At 46.2% G+C, this 16,576-nt stretch overlaps 1 protein-coding gene across 8 annotated transcripts in view; it reads right to left on the bottom strand.

Moving 5' to 3' along the window:
* EFCAB6 (EF-hand calcium binding domain 6) overlaps nucleotides 1–16,576 on the bottom strand; it is a 239,117-nt gene that overhangs the window by 6,088 nt on the left and 216,453 nt on the right. For all 8 annotated transcript variants that reach the window (XM_074227119.1, XM_074227117.1, XM_074227120.1 and 5 more), the window contains 2 exons: nucleotides 7,036–7,263; nucleotides 1,410–1,679 (listed from right to left, as the gene is read on the bottom strand). In XM_074227119.1, the coding sequence (XP_074083220.1) occupies nucleotides 1,410–1,679; nucleotides 7,036–7,263 (498 nt within the window). The remainder of the gene's footprint in view (nucleotides 1–1,409; nucleotides 1,680–7,035; nucleotides 7,264–16,576) is intronic.

The following is a 16,576-nucleotide window of genomic DNA, read 5'->3' as shown; positions in this document are numbered from 1 at the left end:
TGTCCAGAGGACTGTGCTTCGGGCAGGAGAACACACAAAAGTTCAACCCCACTATGAACCCCTGGAGCTGAGCCTGGGATCATGGACCGTGGGGGATGGAGTCGAGTCCTAGCTCCAAGCTGTGGCCCAGGGATCCAGATACCCAGGTCCTGGCGCTATCCTGTCCCATAAACATGCCTCACAATTCCCACCGCCAAGCCTTTGCTTATGCTGTTCCCTCTGCCCAGCACTTGTTCTCTCTCCCTTGTCACCCCTTGAATCCACACTCACTCAGTTAAAATGCCAGCTCCTCGAGGACCTTTGCCCCCTCAAGACTACAAAACTTCTGCCCCCTCGATGCCCTTCCTCACAGTCATTTGCCCTCTCCCCAGCTGTGAACCCCACACCTCCTCTCCCAGGATGCTCAGGCCTCGGTTCTCTGACCACATCTTATGGAATGCTTAATAAATGTTCTCTGGATTGAATGGATAATGGAGCCGACTGCTTCCCAGGAAGGAGCCAGGCACCTGAGGAGGCCAGCATTTAGGCTGAAGCCTCTTCTCACAGTATCTCTGGAATTTATTCAGAGTCATTTTCCCAACAGCTATGCATCTCGAAATATCAAATTAATTAGTAAACAGATGTGGCTGCCTGGCAGCCAGGTGGAGGATCATGTGCAGAGGCTGGAAAGGGGGCTGCCCACTCCCAACAGACTACTAGACTAATACTAAAGGTTGGACAAGGGATGAGCTCTCCCCAGATCACTAGGACAAGGTATTTGCCACCCTCTGCTCTGGGCCCATACCCCTGGTCTTGCCACAGGGCTCTGGCCTTCCTCTTGGGCTGTGCAACCTCTCCTTCCATGACCCCGGACCCGCTTTCCCCCACTCACCCAAAAATATTCAGCATCCATTTCCTGAGTATCTACAAGAACAGGGTAGATGATGAAGAAATAGAGGACGATTGGACTCATCCATGAGATGCATGGATGCATGAGATGCACTGATGTAGACAGCAGGAAAGAGCAAAGGGTTCCCCTCTACAAGGATCAGGGCTTAGCCCTGCTCCAGTCCCCCTCTTGCCTCAGTTTCCCCACCTTTATATTGAGAGAGCTGGATCAGATGATCTGTAGGAACTTTTCAGCTCAAAAATCTGTACATGATAGCCTATGATTCCATATTTCTAGAATTACCAAGTGCAAATAGGATTAAGGCCATTTTATGGATGAGACAGCTGAGGCTCAGAGAAGGAGTAAGGGATTCTCCTAGTATCACCCAGCAAGAGCCAGAGAGTCAGAGTGTGAACCTGGGGGGGCCTCCCCTCCCCCTCCCTTTTCACATGTCTCCACAGGTCAAGCAGACCTGTATCTATCACCACCATCTCCCCCCCAACCCAGAGCAGGAATAGCGCCACTCCTTTGGCCAACTTACAATTTTGTGTGTGGTCTGGGGACGTGTCGCTGACCCTGGGGGCGAAGCCCTGCCTCCTGATCCTGGTGCAGATGCTGGTGACCCAGTTGGTGGTCCTGCCGCTGCTGCTGCCTCAGCCTTGGGACTGATGCCTCCAGATCGTTGGGTCCTAGCAGATTCCCCTGAGGATGGAGGGCTCCAGGCTTTTCCCATGTTGAATTTGTTTAAGAAGTCCTGGTATTTGAGCCTCCCATCACTGCTGAGAGGCAGCTCATTCCAGAGGCTCTCGAACTGGTGACAGAGGGGAAGACATCTTAGACGGGGAAGAATGGGAGACCCTCCCCAAACTGGAACTCTGGGGACCCACGGACAGCCTTGGACAGTCAGACAAACTAACATCCCCCTCACTTCCATCCAGCTTCAACCCTAAGAAGGAAGAGGAGGAAACAATGACAAGTAGAGTCTTCACAGCTTCTGTAGGGCCATAGGACCCTGGTGAGCAGGTTACAGCCATTCCACCATGGGGTCAGTCAGGAGATGAAGGCCGGGGGAGGCAAGGTTCCTGTGCCGGCAGATAGACAGCACCCCTTTATCAGTGAGGGGACCTCCTGGTCCACCCTTCTTTCTCCCTGGGACACTGTGCTCTGTGCCCATCTCAAGAGGCCCCACCCACCTGCTGCTCCAGCATCAGCAGGGCATTTCACCTGGAGGAAGAGTATGTCTCCTGGCAAAATCAACAGGGAGATGCTGAAAAAGTGGAAATGATTTGCTAGCTTATGGTGCCTGAGCCATGCTATGGGAACCAGGCAGGGGAATGGCCTGGATGACCCTGGATGTGCCATCTTTCTCAGCATTCTCCGGGGATTGTCTCCTTCAAAGAGCCCAGACTTGCTGCCCTCCCTCACCTCCTCCATCCCAGCAGAGAGCACCAGATGGGTTGGGCCCCAGTATTGGAGAGGTAAACCTGGAAAGAACCTTCGGCTTCACCCTCTCAATCCCCATTGTCTCCCTCCTAGTACAGTCCCACAAGACCACTGGCCTAGGCTTTGGCAGCATTCTCCTTTTTAATTTTTATTTTATCTAAGACAATGGAATTAAGTGACTTGCCCAAGGCCACACAGCTAGGTAATTATTAAGTGTCTGAGACTGGATTTGAACCCAGGTACTCCTGACTCCAGGGCCGGTGCTTTATCCACTGTGCTACCTAGCCACCCCTGGCAGCTTTCTTCTTAACAAGCTTCCCCCACTTCCACCCTCTCCCTCCCTCTAAACCACATTCAAGTCAAGTCAGTACACATTTATTGAGTACCTACTGGGTACAAACCAAATGTGAAACAAAAAAACATTCCTTGTTTTCAGGGTCTAACGGAGAAGACATGCCAACACTTCTGTGAGTAACATAAACTGAAAATAATCACCAAAGGAAAATCCCCAGAATGAAGGGAGATGGCTCTCCTGTGGGAGGGCAGTTTTGGGCTGCACTTTGTGGGAAGCCAGGAGGCAGAGATGAGGAGGGATGGTCAGGGGACAGAACCAGGACTGGAAGGTGGTAAAACGATGAAAAGATCATTGTTTTTAGAACAAATTGGAAAACCAGGAAGGAACTGCATTGGGAAGATTTTATAGTTGATGCTGGAAGTAACGGGAGTCACTAGAGTATACCGAAGTCAGGGAGGAGAGAGGCAATACCATCAGACCTGCCCTTGAGGAAAATCACTTTGGAAGATGAACGGAGGATGACCTGGAGACCAGCAAACCTACCTGCAGCTTTTGCAATGGTGTCAGAGAGGAGGCAGATGAAGAGGTCAACTCAACAGGCCAACAATTGGATAAGGGGTGGGGGCGAGAGATAGTGAGGAATCCAGACTGAGTTCTGGGTCTGGAGCTGGAGGACCCGGAGAAGGATGCTGCCCTCAGCAACATCCTGGGAAGTTAGGAAGAAAGAGTTGAAGTCTGAGCATACTGAATTTAAGATGACTACTGCATATCCAGTTTGAACTATCAGAAAAGCAGTTGGAGATGAGAGACTGGAGAGCAGATAAGAGACTGGAGAGAACTAAGAACAGGAGAGGTAAACTTGAGAATCCTCAACATAGAGATGTCATTAAATCTATGTCAACTAATGAGGTCATCGAGTGAAGTAGTCTACAGGAAGAAAGGAAGAGGGTACAGGAGAGAAATCTATAGTCAGTGAGAGGGTATGTTCTGGAGGAGAATTCAGCAAAGGAGGCAGAGAAAGAGGGCAGAGAAGTAAGAGGACCAGGTGAGGATGGGGAGGCTGTCCTGAAAACCCAGAGAGAATATCCAGGAGAAGAGAGTGACCAAAGGCTGCAGAGAGGTTGAGGAGAGTGAGACTAAAGGTCATTGGCCTTGGTAACTAAGACCATTAGTAACTAGGGAGAGAGCAGTTTTGGTAAAATGGAAAGGTTGACAGCAAGATTGTAAGGATTTGGGTCAGAAGAGAAGAGGAGGAGAGGAAGTAGAATTACTTCTTGTAAATGACCTCTTGGGGTTTAGCTTCAAGGGGCAGAAAAGATCTAAGGCAATGATTAATGTGGTGGAAGGATCAAAAGTGGAGCCACCTGGGAATGCTTGTGACAATAGGAAATGATAGAAACCAAGTAAAAGAGAGGCGATGGCAGGGGGCGATCTGTTGGAGGAGATGGAGTGGAAGGGGATCATCGAGCGGGCAGCAGCATTAGGCCTCCCCAGCCTGTGAGATGGGGGTGTTGGAGAAGATAGTGGCAGAAGGCCCTTGAGTGATAGGAAATGAGGGGTAGGGAGGCGATCACAGCAAACAGTCTTGATTTGTTCCATAAAATATTAAACAAGGGTAAGGGAATGGGGGACCATGGGATGCTTGCAGAGGAATGAGAAGTTTTGGAATAGCCACTGTGGAGGTACATGCAGGCCCAGGTGAAGTAACATGGCATAAACCTGTAATGGAGCTGGAAACGTTAAGTCGTGTGATTTTCTCCAACTCTGTTCACTAGTAAATGTATAAGAGCAAAGTCAGTGGATAATATGAGGGATCCAAGGCTGAGGCTTAGTTGGGCACTCTTGGCAGTATGATTAAGGGGGTTAAGGATTCAAGGGAAAAGGAATTGGTTCACCAAGGGGCCAAGATAGAACAAAAGAGGAGAGAGCAGTTTGTGCAGGGGAGACGGGCTGGGAGAGAATCGAGGTACCAAGGGATTAGATATCACAGGCCAGATGAAGAATAGGGATTTATAAGAGATGAAAAATCAATAGAATAATTAGAGGATTTAAGAATTCTTGACAATAGAGAGACTGCATTTGTGAGTATTGGCAAGATCATGAGTATGATCATCTTCGTGTGTGGCTGAGGTGGGGCAGACGAGTAGTTCATGGGAAGTGGGGAAGACTGAAAAACTGATAAGATGTCTGAAGAGGCTTCAATATGTATTTTGAAGTCCCCTAGTAGGAGGGTGGGAGCTAGGGAAGAGAGAAAACTTGTAAAGAGAAACAGCAAACTCAATGAGGAAGAAAGGGGGACCAGGAGGGAAACTGGAGGATATAGGCAAGAGCTGTCAGGGTTTTGATTGAATGGTGAATATGAGCAACATGAACCCAAGAGAAGTGGATGACTGAATGATGGAGATGGCAGTGGGGAGGATGAATATTCCAATTCTCAAACAAACACACCCCTGACCAAAGAGCCAAAGAGAATGCTTGGAAGATGCAGTCAGTACTGGAAAGGGCGACTGTATTATCAAAATGAACCAAGGCTTAATAATAATTAAGAGATGAAAGGAGTGAGAGGAAGGGATTTCAGGCAAAATCAAATGTATTGCCTATGGAACAGGCATTGCAAGGACAAAGTGGAAAGACTGGGTGGTGTTTGGTTAAAACTTGGAGGTAGGATTAGGTTGGGTTGGGTTATAGGGAGGTATGGGAGGGTTGAGAGGGTTGAGATGAGGAATCAGATAATGGGGTGGGATGGGGAATGGGGTTCAGAGTCACTGGGATATGAAGAGTATGACCAAGCATGAGAATATGTATCACTGAGTCCAAGGTGCCACTCCTCCCATCAGAGGTTGGAGACGTGGTTGGAGGGAAGTGCAGTATGAGGTGGGAGGCACATGCTCATAGGGAGGGCCCTGCTACACAAAGGCTAGAGATGAGGCTGGAGAAGGAAATTTTGTTCCCCAACTTTCCTCTTCCTCTTCCCTCAAAGCGGGGTGCAGTAAGAGACAGGCTGAAGGCAGAGGGACGATCGAGTGTGTCTTTGCACTGGAGATGAGTGAGTTTTGGCAAGACAAAGCTTCTGAAAGCTTTAGAGGAGTTCAAAGTTCAAATGGGAATTTCTCTCACATACACACACAAACACACATTCATATTCTCTCTCTCTCTCTCTCTCTCTCTCTCTCTCTCTCTCTCTCTCTCTCTCTCTCTCTCTCTCTCTCTCTCTCTCTCTCCCCACTCATGACCTCTGAGACTTTGGACAAATGGCCTCACCTCTCTGCACCTACCTTAGTTTCTTCCTCTCTCAAATGAAGGGCCTGGCCTCCAGCTCCAATGGGGTTTAAGTTCTGACTTTATGTGACCTTATGAAACCCGCTTACCTCCTTTCTGGGGTTTTCTCCTCTGAAGAATGAGGAGATCGGGCCACACCATCTCTCTCTGACCCCTTCCTCCCATCTCCAAATCCCACCACCCTAAGAACCTATGAATTGAGTGACTTTGGCTAAGTCCCTTTCTCCAAACCTCAATGTCTTCACCTGAAAAATGGGGATAATAAGATTTACATTCCTTACCTCACAGGGTCAAATGGGGGGAAGGTTTGAAAACCCTAAAGTGCCCCGGGAGATGAATTATTAAAGGTTCCATGGGTCACCCAGATAATGAGTAACTGGCCCCTCCTTCCTGAGTCAGGAATAGGCAGAAAGCTTGACCATAATTAGAGAAAAGTCACAGCTTTAAAAAACCAAATTTTGAATTTCATTTTGTCCTTTCAAGAAATACAGTAGCTGAACTTTTAGGAAAATCAGAACTCAAGGCCCTGGATTGCCATCCCTCAGGCTGGAAGTAAGGTGCTTCCATCCCCAACCCCCACCCCAGTCCCACACGCCATCTCTCCAGCTTTCTCTGGATGGCTCAAATGTTGCTTCTAACAAGACGCCCTCCCCGGTTCCCCAATCAGAAAGGCCATTTCCTATTTCTGACCTCCCCTTGCACTCTGCCCTCCCTCAGCTGAGGCTAGAGGTTTTTATCGGGTGTTAGGATTCTTCATGTGCATGTAGACTGGAAGCTTCTTGAGGACAGGGACTGGGCCTATCTCAACTTTTTACCTCCGCTAGTTCAAAGTAGAAATGCTCTAAATATTTCTTATGTTTGGGTTTGAACTGAACTGCCACAAGTATTCTTCAGTTTGGTTCAGACCTTCTAAGAACCTGTAATTTCAGGGGGGGGTGTCGGGGTGGGGGACTGGGAGCCTTCTGCTTTCCTCTCGCTTCGAGTTAGAATTCTATGACTGGTCGTGCTACCAATCCTGTCTCAGATGGTTTTTGGACACCTGCCCCCCAACTTCCACTGGATCATTCAAGCTCCCTCACCCACCCCCTCCCTGGGGGGCTCTGATGTTTCTGCATCAGGCACCAGCAGGACAGGTGGGGGCGAGTCTTACTTGCTCATCATTCAAAATCTGGAAGTGCTGATTGCAGATGTTTCTGAATTCCTCTCTGGACACCAAATTTGTTTTGAAACAATCAGTTTCAGAAAATTCCTGGACCAGATTCATGTAGCGAGTTGTCACAATATCCCGAATCCGCGACAGGATATCTTTCAAGAACTGGTCCTTGGGAGATTTGGGTTGACAGGCTTTCTGCATTTTATTGGACCACTCAAACCCAGTCTAGACAAGGAAAAACAGTCGTGAATTTAACAATAAAAGGACCAAGCTTAGTTCAGCTCCAGTAGGACCTCCCACTGGGGATCCACTCTAATGATGGACGAGCAGGGCCTGCCTTTGTTGGAAGACCTGTCCAAGCAAGTGAGGAAGAAATGGAGCCCTGCCACAACCCTGGGAGACAAAAAGGGGGAGCAAGTGCCCAGGCTTGGGGTCAACTTCTCTATTGGTCAGCCAGAAGTTCACTGTGTGATCATCTTACATCATTTGTTTCCTCCCTCTAAACCTCAGTTTCTTCACCTGTGATATGGGGACAATAACATACCTTGCAGGTTGTTGGGATGGGAGTACTTTATAAACCATACAAAGTGTTCCTTGAGGGCACCTTCTGAATACACGGGATGGGGTAGTCATCATTCAGTCACTCTGCATTGACAAGCCCTACTTGCTAGATTCTCCCCTCCTGAGACAGGAAGAGGCAGAAGGCTGGCCATAAAATTTTTAGTTTCATTTTGTCCTTTAAAAAATGATTTTCTCCAGATCGGGAGGGGCTCCAGATGAGGGGTTCATTGGAAAAGGGGAAGCTCCCTCCACTGACACAAAGGAGAACCTTGTTTGCAACTTGCAGTCTCAGATGGCACACCAAGGACACACCTAACTGTGGGTCAGAGGCAGGACTGGAACCTAGGACTTCTTGGCTCCATGGCAAGACTGTAAAACACCAGGAGGATTATTATTAATAGCAGAGTGCCTGGAGACTAACAAGGCTAAATAGATTACTTATCAATCTATTATTAATTATGCTAGCAGTCACTACTTTCATTCCATTATAAGAAGCAGCCATTTTGTCCAGGTGGATGGTGACTTGACTAAACGCCATCAAAAAAGATGAAATTGAGATGATAGTTGTAGTACTGGGATTGAAGGAATAAACTGCCAAAATAGGACACTAACTCAAACATCTAAGGGCAACATTTTGACCAGAAGTTGCCCTACTCAACACATGTGACCTCCAACCAAAGTTAAAGAAATGAAGAGAACGAAGGGAAAAAACCAGGTCTGTCGGCTTCTCTTGGGAAGTTCTCAGAGAGAAGGGAGATTTCACACCATCTATATAAACCCATCTTCATTACCAGACACTAGAAAGGCCAAGGACAGCACAGAACTGTCATGTGTCAAGACTGGAAGGAAGTCTGGAGGCCACTAGGACAATAGAAAGGTTCTGGACTCAAAGGACCTGGTTCAACTCCCATCTCTCATGCTAACAACCTGTGGACCTTAGAGAAATCACCATAAAGGGACCCTGGGCCTCAGTTCCCCCATCTGTAAGAAGGACCAAATGAATTGGAGGTACAGTTCCCCTGAGAAAGGCCACCGAGCACATCATGGTGAGGCACTGTGCATCTTCATAGCATTCTCCACTGCCCAAACCAAGGGGTCATCCAGACTAGAACTGAAGCCCTGACCCCCCACCATATGGGTTTTTCTCTATACTTGGGAAAGTTCTTGGCAAATTCCAGTTCAACTCTTGCCTCCCCAAAAACCTTCAGATGCTCCTGTAGTCTTCGGCCTAGTACTCATGACCTCTAGTCCAGAACTTGGCTCCAGGCTAGCTTTCCTATTTCACATGACTCTGCATTGAGTCCCACTGAACTCCAAACGTAGTTCCAACTTACCCTTTCCAACCACCATATATTGGCACCCAGCATCCTCCACCCCTGTAGGCATTTGCTTAATGGAGGCTTTGGAATTCAACTGAATTGAGTTTTTAGAAACTAGATTTTTCTAACTCATTTTTGGTAGTAAAATGAAAAATATCTTCTTCATTCAATCTCCAAAGAGAAGGTACCATAGAAAAGAGGATAGAGTTGGCAGCAGAGGACCTGGGATTCTAACCCCATTCTGCCACCTACCCACATGATCCTGGGAAGTCCCCCCCACTCAGATTCCTCATCAAGATGAACCCTATGGCCCTAGTCATCTAGTCATCTCTGGCTCTGATGTAAGCCTACGAGCCATATTCTTCCCCTCTGTAAAATGAGGGGGATCATAACATGCCCAGTAAATGGGCACTTCTCTCATATCATTTAACATTTCATCAGGCTCTTGCTAGTCCTGGAAGGATTTCTCCTGAGTCAGACTTCTTGTAAGGGAAAATCAGTGCAAGACAAGGATTGTGGGTCCTTCCTTCCAGTCCCCACCAGCCTGTCTCGCCATCATCGCACTTAAGAGGGGGAGGCGACGCTGGCAACAGCAGATGGCTGCTGGTCTGGCCTGATCATTTCTCTGTCACTTCTCCCAGGATCATTATATCTGAATGGAAAAAAAATTATTCTTTTTTCCCTGACTAGACGGAATGCTTCTCCTAATCAGAGAAGACACCACCATCTTCAGATGCAAATAACACTTTCCAATATTAACTACGCTTTACATAAAAAGTCCCCTCAGGATAGGAGCTACAGCTGTATTATTAAGAGAAGAAATATGAGAAAAGGGATTGAGCATGCAGATGTGGGAGACAGGTCTACATTGTGGCTGGTGCTCTCCAGCTCTTGTTAGGGTGCCCTGAACCTCCCCACCAGCCTACAGGTGGCAACTGGTAAAGAAATGAGATGGGGCTACTTATTTCTTAAATGTTAAAATTATTAGCAGGATTTTTAGGATTGTAGATGAGATCTATTTATAACACATTTTAAGGGGATTTTCCTACCTATTCATCAATTTTAAGAGAATATATATGGAATTCCATTTCTAAGTAAGTTTGTTGGATTCTGTGGTTTCTGAAAATCACTACAAACTGGGAAATATCCCTACAAGAAGGAGGGGGTAGACCTGGGTTCTAACCTCACCCTTGTGAGGTAGAACAGGTCAATTTGGCCCTCTGAGCCTTTGTTTTCTCCTGGAAATAAGGAGGTAGGACCAATAGTCCAACTGGAAGACTTTAGCTCTATTCCAACTCTGAAATCCTGTGTTCTAAGGGCATTCCATGTTCTAAGGAACCTCCTGGCTCTAGCATTCTCTATTCTGAGACTCCTCCCAGTTCTTACCTCACCTATTCCAAGGTCCCTCTCTTAGCTCCCTCTGATCATTCTCTGTTCCAAGCATCCTTGCAGCTCTGACATCCCATGTTCTAAGGTCCCTCCCAGCCATGCCATTCCCTATTCTCTAGACCCTCCCCAATATGACATTTCATGTTCTAAGTTCCCTCCCAGCTCTCTTACCCTCTGTCCAAAGGCCTTTCCCAGCTCTGCCATCCTCTGTGACAGCTGTGACAGTCCCTGCTCTTCCCCCCACACCCCAAGATTGTAAAGAGGTCTGCCATCCACTTCCCCAAGATTAAAACTCTTCCTCAAGTGTCCAAACCCCTTATGGTCAGGGTCCATCTCTCCATGTGGTGGTCTGTCCAACTTTCACCATCATTCATCCCTTGTCTGGCTTGTCATTCTGCCTGAGGAGCTGCTTCCCTATGGGCTGGATCAGTAGTTCTCAGAACCCAGATCTGGGCCACACTTAATCTAGGACCTGGTCCACAAGGAACACTTTGATTTACTTCACTTTTAAGGTGATTTGCCCAGTTCAGCTCCAGTGGGTGGCCACACTGGAGGGAAGCCCATGATAGAAGAGCCTGGCTCCAGAGCCTAGCTTGGCCTCTCACAATATATATGACTTCCCCCTCTCTGGCCCTCTACTTCCTCCCACACGGGTGGATCCCAAAGAAAGACCACCACAAGAAGTGAGTAGGAAATCCTACCCAGGTTCAAGGTCTGCTTTGATCATCTTGGGGCAAGTCACCTTCCCGCTCTGAAGCTAGTTCCTCCTATGTAAAAGGAAAGTTGGATTCAGCCATCCCTGGGTGTTCTTCTAGCTCCAGGGTCCTAGATATGACTGACCGTGAACCTGATGATGTGCCTGAAGGGGAGGTAGGGGCAGAGGACAGGGAGCAGGTCTCTGCCCACCCTAGAATTCTGGGACTACAAATGAGGAGTTCAATAGTGCTAAAAGTTCTAATTTACTTAATTAAGCTGCATGATTCATTTAGTGCATTTCAGGGTTAGGATTAATTATATATAAACATGCATATCTAAAGTGATATATTTCTATATTTCCATTTTTATGTGTCTGTATCTGTATATGGACCTTGGTTCAGGGAATGAACCAAGTCAACCTTTCACTCCACAGAGGCCAGGCAGGTGGCAAGAATCCTAATGGGGATCACTCAGGAAAGAAGCCCCCTCCTTCTTCTCAGAGAATGGGGTAATTGCTTCCAAGAATTGAAAAATTGCTTCATTTGATCAAATATTTTGATTAGCAGGCAAATTAATTGTACTGTATCTTCATTTGTATTTACCAAAGGAAAAATGAGAATTGGAAGAAACAACAGCAGTTTAAAAAAAAAAAGCTTTGTCATAAAGGAAAAAAAAGATAAAAACCATCCTCAACATACAAATGAAAATAATGAGCGTTTTGGGCTCCTCCAGGGGAGAACCAGGGCAGTGGGGCAATGAAAGAACAAGAGACAGAAGGAGAGATGTGGGATTCCAACCTCACCATGTTTCCTAACTTGGAAAATGAGGACTAAAAAAATCATTTCTCACATCACTGGAGAGCGGATCAGGGTTCAAGACCCAGCTCCCTAGGCAGGGCCTGTGAAGAAGTGCAAAGCAAGTCTCCATCCTAGGACTGGCTTTCCTTCTGTGAATGGCAGAGCAGCTGAACTCAATGGACTCAATGGACTGAACAGCCACCGAGGGCCCTGCCTGCTCTAAATCAATGATCGCTCCACCTGGGAAGAATTGTGATGAACAAAGGGCCTGGGCAGTTCTAACGGGGGTCAGTCCCCCACTCTCTCAGCACAGTTGCCAGATGCTCATGACATCATCCTGCTGTCAGCCAGTACAAGGGGGCCCATTCCCATTCTGCAGTCGAGTCTAGCTGTTGGCCAGTCAAAAGGTCCAAGGAGTCTGAGATCTTTGATTTAGAGCTAGTCATCCCAGCCAAACCCTTCATTTCACAGGTAGGGAAACTGAGGCCCAGGGTCACATGGCTAGTAAGTGTCTGAGGTGGGATTTCAACCCAGGTCTTGCTGATTTCCAGGTCCAGCGGTCACTCTACACCCCCACCATTAGTTACAGCTATCATCAGGTTGAATATTGTACCAGCCACATAGTAACTCAACAAATGTTCATTAAGACATACATTCATGGGTGACTAGGTGGCACAGTGGATAGAGCACCAGCCTTGGAGTCAGGAGTACCTGAGTTCAAATCCAGTCTCAGACATGAAATTACTTAGCTGTGTGGCCTTGGGCAAGCCACTTAACCCCATTGCCTTGCAAAAACCTAAAAATATATATATATTCATTTAATCATTCTTAACAAACATTTAACAAGCAGCTTTGTCTTCATGGCATGTTTTAAAATTTCATCTGCATCCCTGACACTATGTCTAGCCCTCCTACAAAACAATTAAGCCCCGACTTGTGATGTTCAGGACTTTCAAGGTGTAAATGCTCACAATGGGTGCTTCCATTGGTGGATCTATCCAGTCCAACCCCCTCCTTTCTTGGAAGAGGAAAGGAGGGCCCAGAAAAGAGCAGCCTGGCTAACTAAAGGTCCTCCTCCAAATCAATCTGGCAAGCAAGCACTCATTAATCACCTACTGTATGCTGGTACTAAATCCTGTGGATGTCAAAAAGAAATATAGTCCCTTACTTCAAGAGTCTATTAGGGAAGCAGGAAGGGAGACAGCAGAGGAAATGGGGAGCAAGGAAGACATCTAGGGATCTTGAAATCATTTCCATCCTCTCAGCAACATTCAGCCTCAGAGGGAAGAGTATGTTAGTCGTCATGGTGACACAGTGGTACAGCTGACTCTAAGTAGTTCACAACAATCTCTAGGGCAGCCCCTCCAGAAAAGAAAACTTTCCCCACGTCCTCTTTCCTCTCTTGAAAAATACACGGACAGTGTAACACAGTAAAAAGAAAAATAAATCTAAGGAACACCATTGGCAACCCATATAAAGAGATGAAGACAATAAAAGATTAAAAACATTTCCAGGTGGTTTATGGGATCTTCCTCAGTGGGAAAACTACATTCTAAACTTTCTCTCTCCATGGGAGGGGGGGAACCCAAACCCTGGAGTTGTAGCAGCAGTATTTTCACTGGAGCTATATTTTTTCTTTAAAAAAAAATCCAAGATAATTGCAGCAACTAGGCAAGGCTCTCATTGGTCCCCCAGGGGTTGGACCATGGCATCACAGGGCTGGATGTGGAGTGAGTTCAAATCCCAGCCCTATTGCCTTCTAACTCAGAGACCTTAAAGGGCAATTCAATCCACCTTTCCAGGGGCTTTGTTTCTTTGTCTGCCAAATGGGAGTGAGGGTGCACACTGAGCTTCTTCAATTCCCGGCCAGCTTTGACATTCTATGATCCATTTAATTACCCCAAGGATGGAATGGATGGTTTCATTCAAAAGCCTATTACTTGCATGGCCATAAAATTGGAAGAAAAGTAGAGAGGTTGGAAATGGGTTTCTGCTGTATTGGGACTTAAAAAAAAGAAAAAGAAAAGGATCTCTGGGTTGAAACAGGGAAGCCTTACTTAGTTCTACCATCACCAAGTGTCAGCATGTTATTTATGACAGAACACAAGGGATGAGAAATATGGACAGCTCCTGTACAGGAGGTCTCTGAGCTTCTTGTCTATCTCTGGGTCTCTCCCCCACCCCGTTCATTTCTCTGTCTCCTTCCCTCCTGTCTTTGTCTCTGTCTCTGTCTTTTGTGTCTCCTCATACATCTGTATTCATCTATCACTACCTCCCTTCCCCCCCCTTCCTCTTCTCTCTCCCCTTCCCCTTCTTTTTTCTATCCTTCCCTCTTTCTGTGTCTATCATTCTCTGCCTTTCTCTCTCATCCCCTACCCACCTAGGCTCTTTGGACACAATTCAATTTATTTCACCATTGCAATGTAGAAGAAATCCCTAGATTTGGAGGCAGAAGTCTCTACCTTGAGGCCCATCTACCACCGGGTTATTCACCCACCACCTACATGAAGAATCCAAATCAATTTTATTTAACAGGGATTTGTAGTTTAGACTTTGTCTCAGAAGCGACAGAAAGTCATTACAGGTTCCTAAGCTACAGGAGGGACACACAGAGATTGTTCTGATGAAGCTTATCCTGGAGATGTGGAAAATATGGAAAAAATATATAAATGAGTGAAAAAGCACTGAAAACATTGATTCAGCCATACTAGGGGCCAAGTACTCTGCTAAAATGAGGTGAAAATGAGCTAGGCTCTGCCCTCCAGAAGGTCATGTTCTATTGAAGGAGATAACACATATGGAAGTATGTTGCAAGTCAGATAGAAAGGAACCTTGGAGGGGGAGTGGCAAAGCGGACCACAGTGGCAGCATAACATGCAAGCAGGTGCGTGGGCTGTTCATGTTAGAAGAAGCAAATAGATGACCCACATGCGACCCAGGGAGCTAGAGAGAGGCTCATGGGCAAGATCTTACAGGGAATATAGAGGATTTTAGGGCCATACCTAGAGGATGAGGGGACCCTAGAGGCCCCTACCCTAATCTCCTTATTTTCAAGGGAAAAATGAGTTTCCAAGAAAGGAAGTGACATGTCCAAGATCATAGAGGTAGTAGCAGAATAAGGATTTGAACCCAGACCCTCTATCTTTGTCAAGTCCAGTCCTTTCCTTCACCTCACACTGCCTCCACAGGTTAGTTTTTAGGTCTCTGTGTGGCCTTGGGCCACACAGTGGAGACACAGAAAAAGGCCCTTTCAAAAATGGATACACTTCTTTAGGAACCACAAACTATATATTACAGAAGTTCACAGTTTCTTATACAAAGAAAAGAAGAAAAGGGAAAAAAAAGAAAATAGAAAAGGAAGATTACATGTTGATATATTTCTGAGAGTCAAAACCAAGATGGCACCCAGATGAACTCTCAATATCCTCCCTCTAAACAACTTTAAAATCATATTTTGGAGTGGCAGAGACAAAAGGTTAGAGTGGTTGGGGCAGCTAGGTGGCACAGTAGATAGAGCACCAGCCCTGGAATCAGGAGAACCTGAGTTCAAATCTGGCCTCAGACACTTAATAATTAGCTAGCTGTGTGACCTTTGGCAAGTCACTTGACCCCATTACCTTGCAAAAAAAACTAAAAAAAAAAGGTTAGAGTGGGACATTTTTCTAGTCCAAAGAAAAAGGTTCCAGCATCAGCAGCTTCAGGAGCTCTCACCAGTGAAGGGGTTAGACAAGTGGTCAGAAAGAGATTGCAGAGGGCCCTTTGCTGGCCCCGGGTGCAGCTGACACTGACTGGCAATTTTAATGCCCATACACAGTTCTAGATTGCAGTTCCAGGGTGAAGAGAAGCACTAGGGGTCAGCTGAAAAGGAGCAGGGACCCTGGTCAGAGTTTCAGGACCAAGAGGAAATTCACACAATTGTGGCTGCAGAGAGCAGTGACCATACTTCTCCCAGGATAAGACCAGCTTGGAAGCACTGAAAACTTGCAAAGCCTCAGAACTAGCCTGAAGCTTAGGAGAGAGCCTCCCCCAACCCCAGGAACAGAGTCCAAGTTTAACATAAAATTCAATGTCAAGAAATAGAAAATGAGAAGTCAAGAAATGGGAAAATGATGAAAAGAATTTTATCACAAAAACTACAATAGTGGCAGAGAAGACCAAGATACGGACCCAAGATAACAATGCAGGAATAGTTACAAGCAAAGCCTCAAAGAAAAATGTTAATTGGATCCAAACCCAACAAGAATTTCTGGAAGAGTTAAAGGAAAAAATGATAAAATAAATTAGAAAAGTGCAAGAAAATTATAAAAAGAGAATTAACAGCTTGGTAAAAGAGGCACAAAGAATGCTAAAGAAAAGAACCCCTTAAAATATAAATAATGATAATGCTAAAAGTTGTCCTTCATATTTGAAGAAGACCACCCCATTCAAGTTAGTGGTGGCACAATAGGTTTATTAGAGTGAGATGTTTGTGGTACAAAACATCCACTCACTTACCTTTTCTAGAACCATTTCACCTCAGTGGCCTGAATCACTTCTAGTGATACTCTGAATGACACAAGAGAGTCTCAGCCCTTGAATATGGTTTCCTCTCCTGAGCATCATGGAGAGCAAGGGGGACTCTCCTATAATGCTTGGTAAAATGCCAGCACATGGTCTCTGGTGATGGAATGGCTACACACAGTATACCCAAGCCTGTTTCATGGTGGACTAATTGTCATTATGATCAGGATTAACCAAGTAGAGAGATGATCCTTAAGAAAGCAGAAAAAGTAAGCT

Source organism: Macrotis lagotis, chromosome 2 (assembly GCF_037893015.1).
Source record: "Macrotis lagotis isolate mMagLag1 chromosome 2, bilby.v1.9.chrom.fasta, whole genome shotgun sequence".
Lineage (NCBI taxonomy): Eukaryota > Metazoa > Chordata > Mammalia > Peramelemorphia > Peramelidae > Macrotis > Macrotis lagotis.
This window is presented reverse-complemented; position numbering and strand designations above follow the sequence as displayed.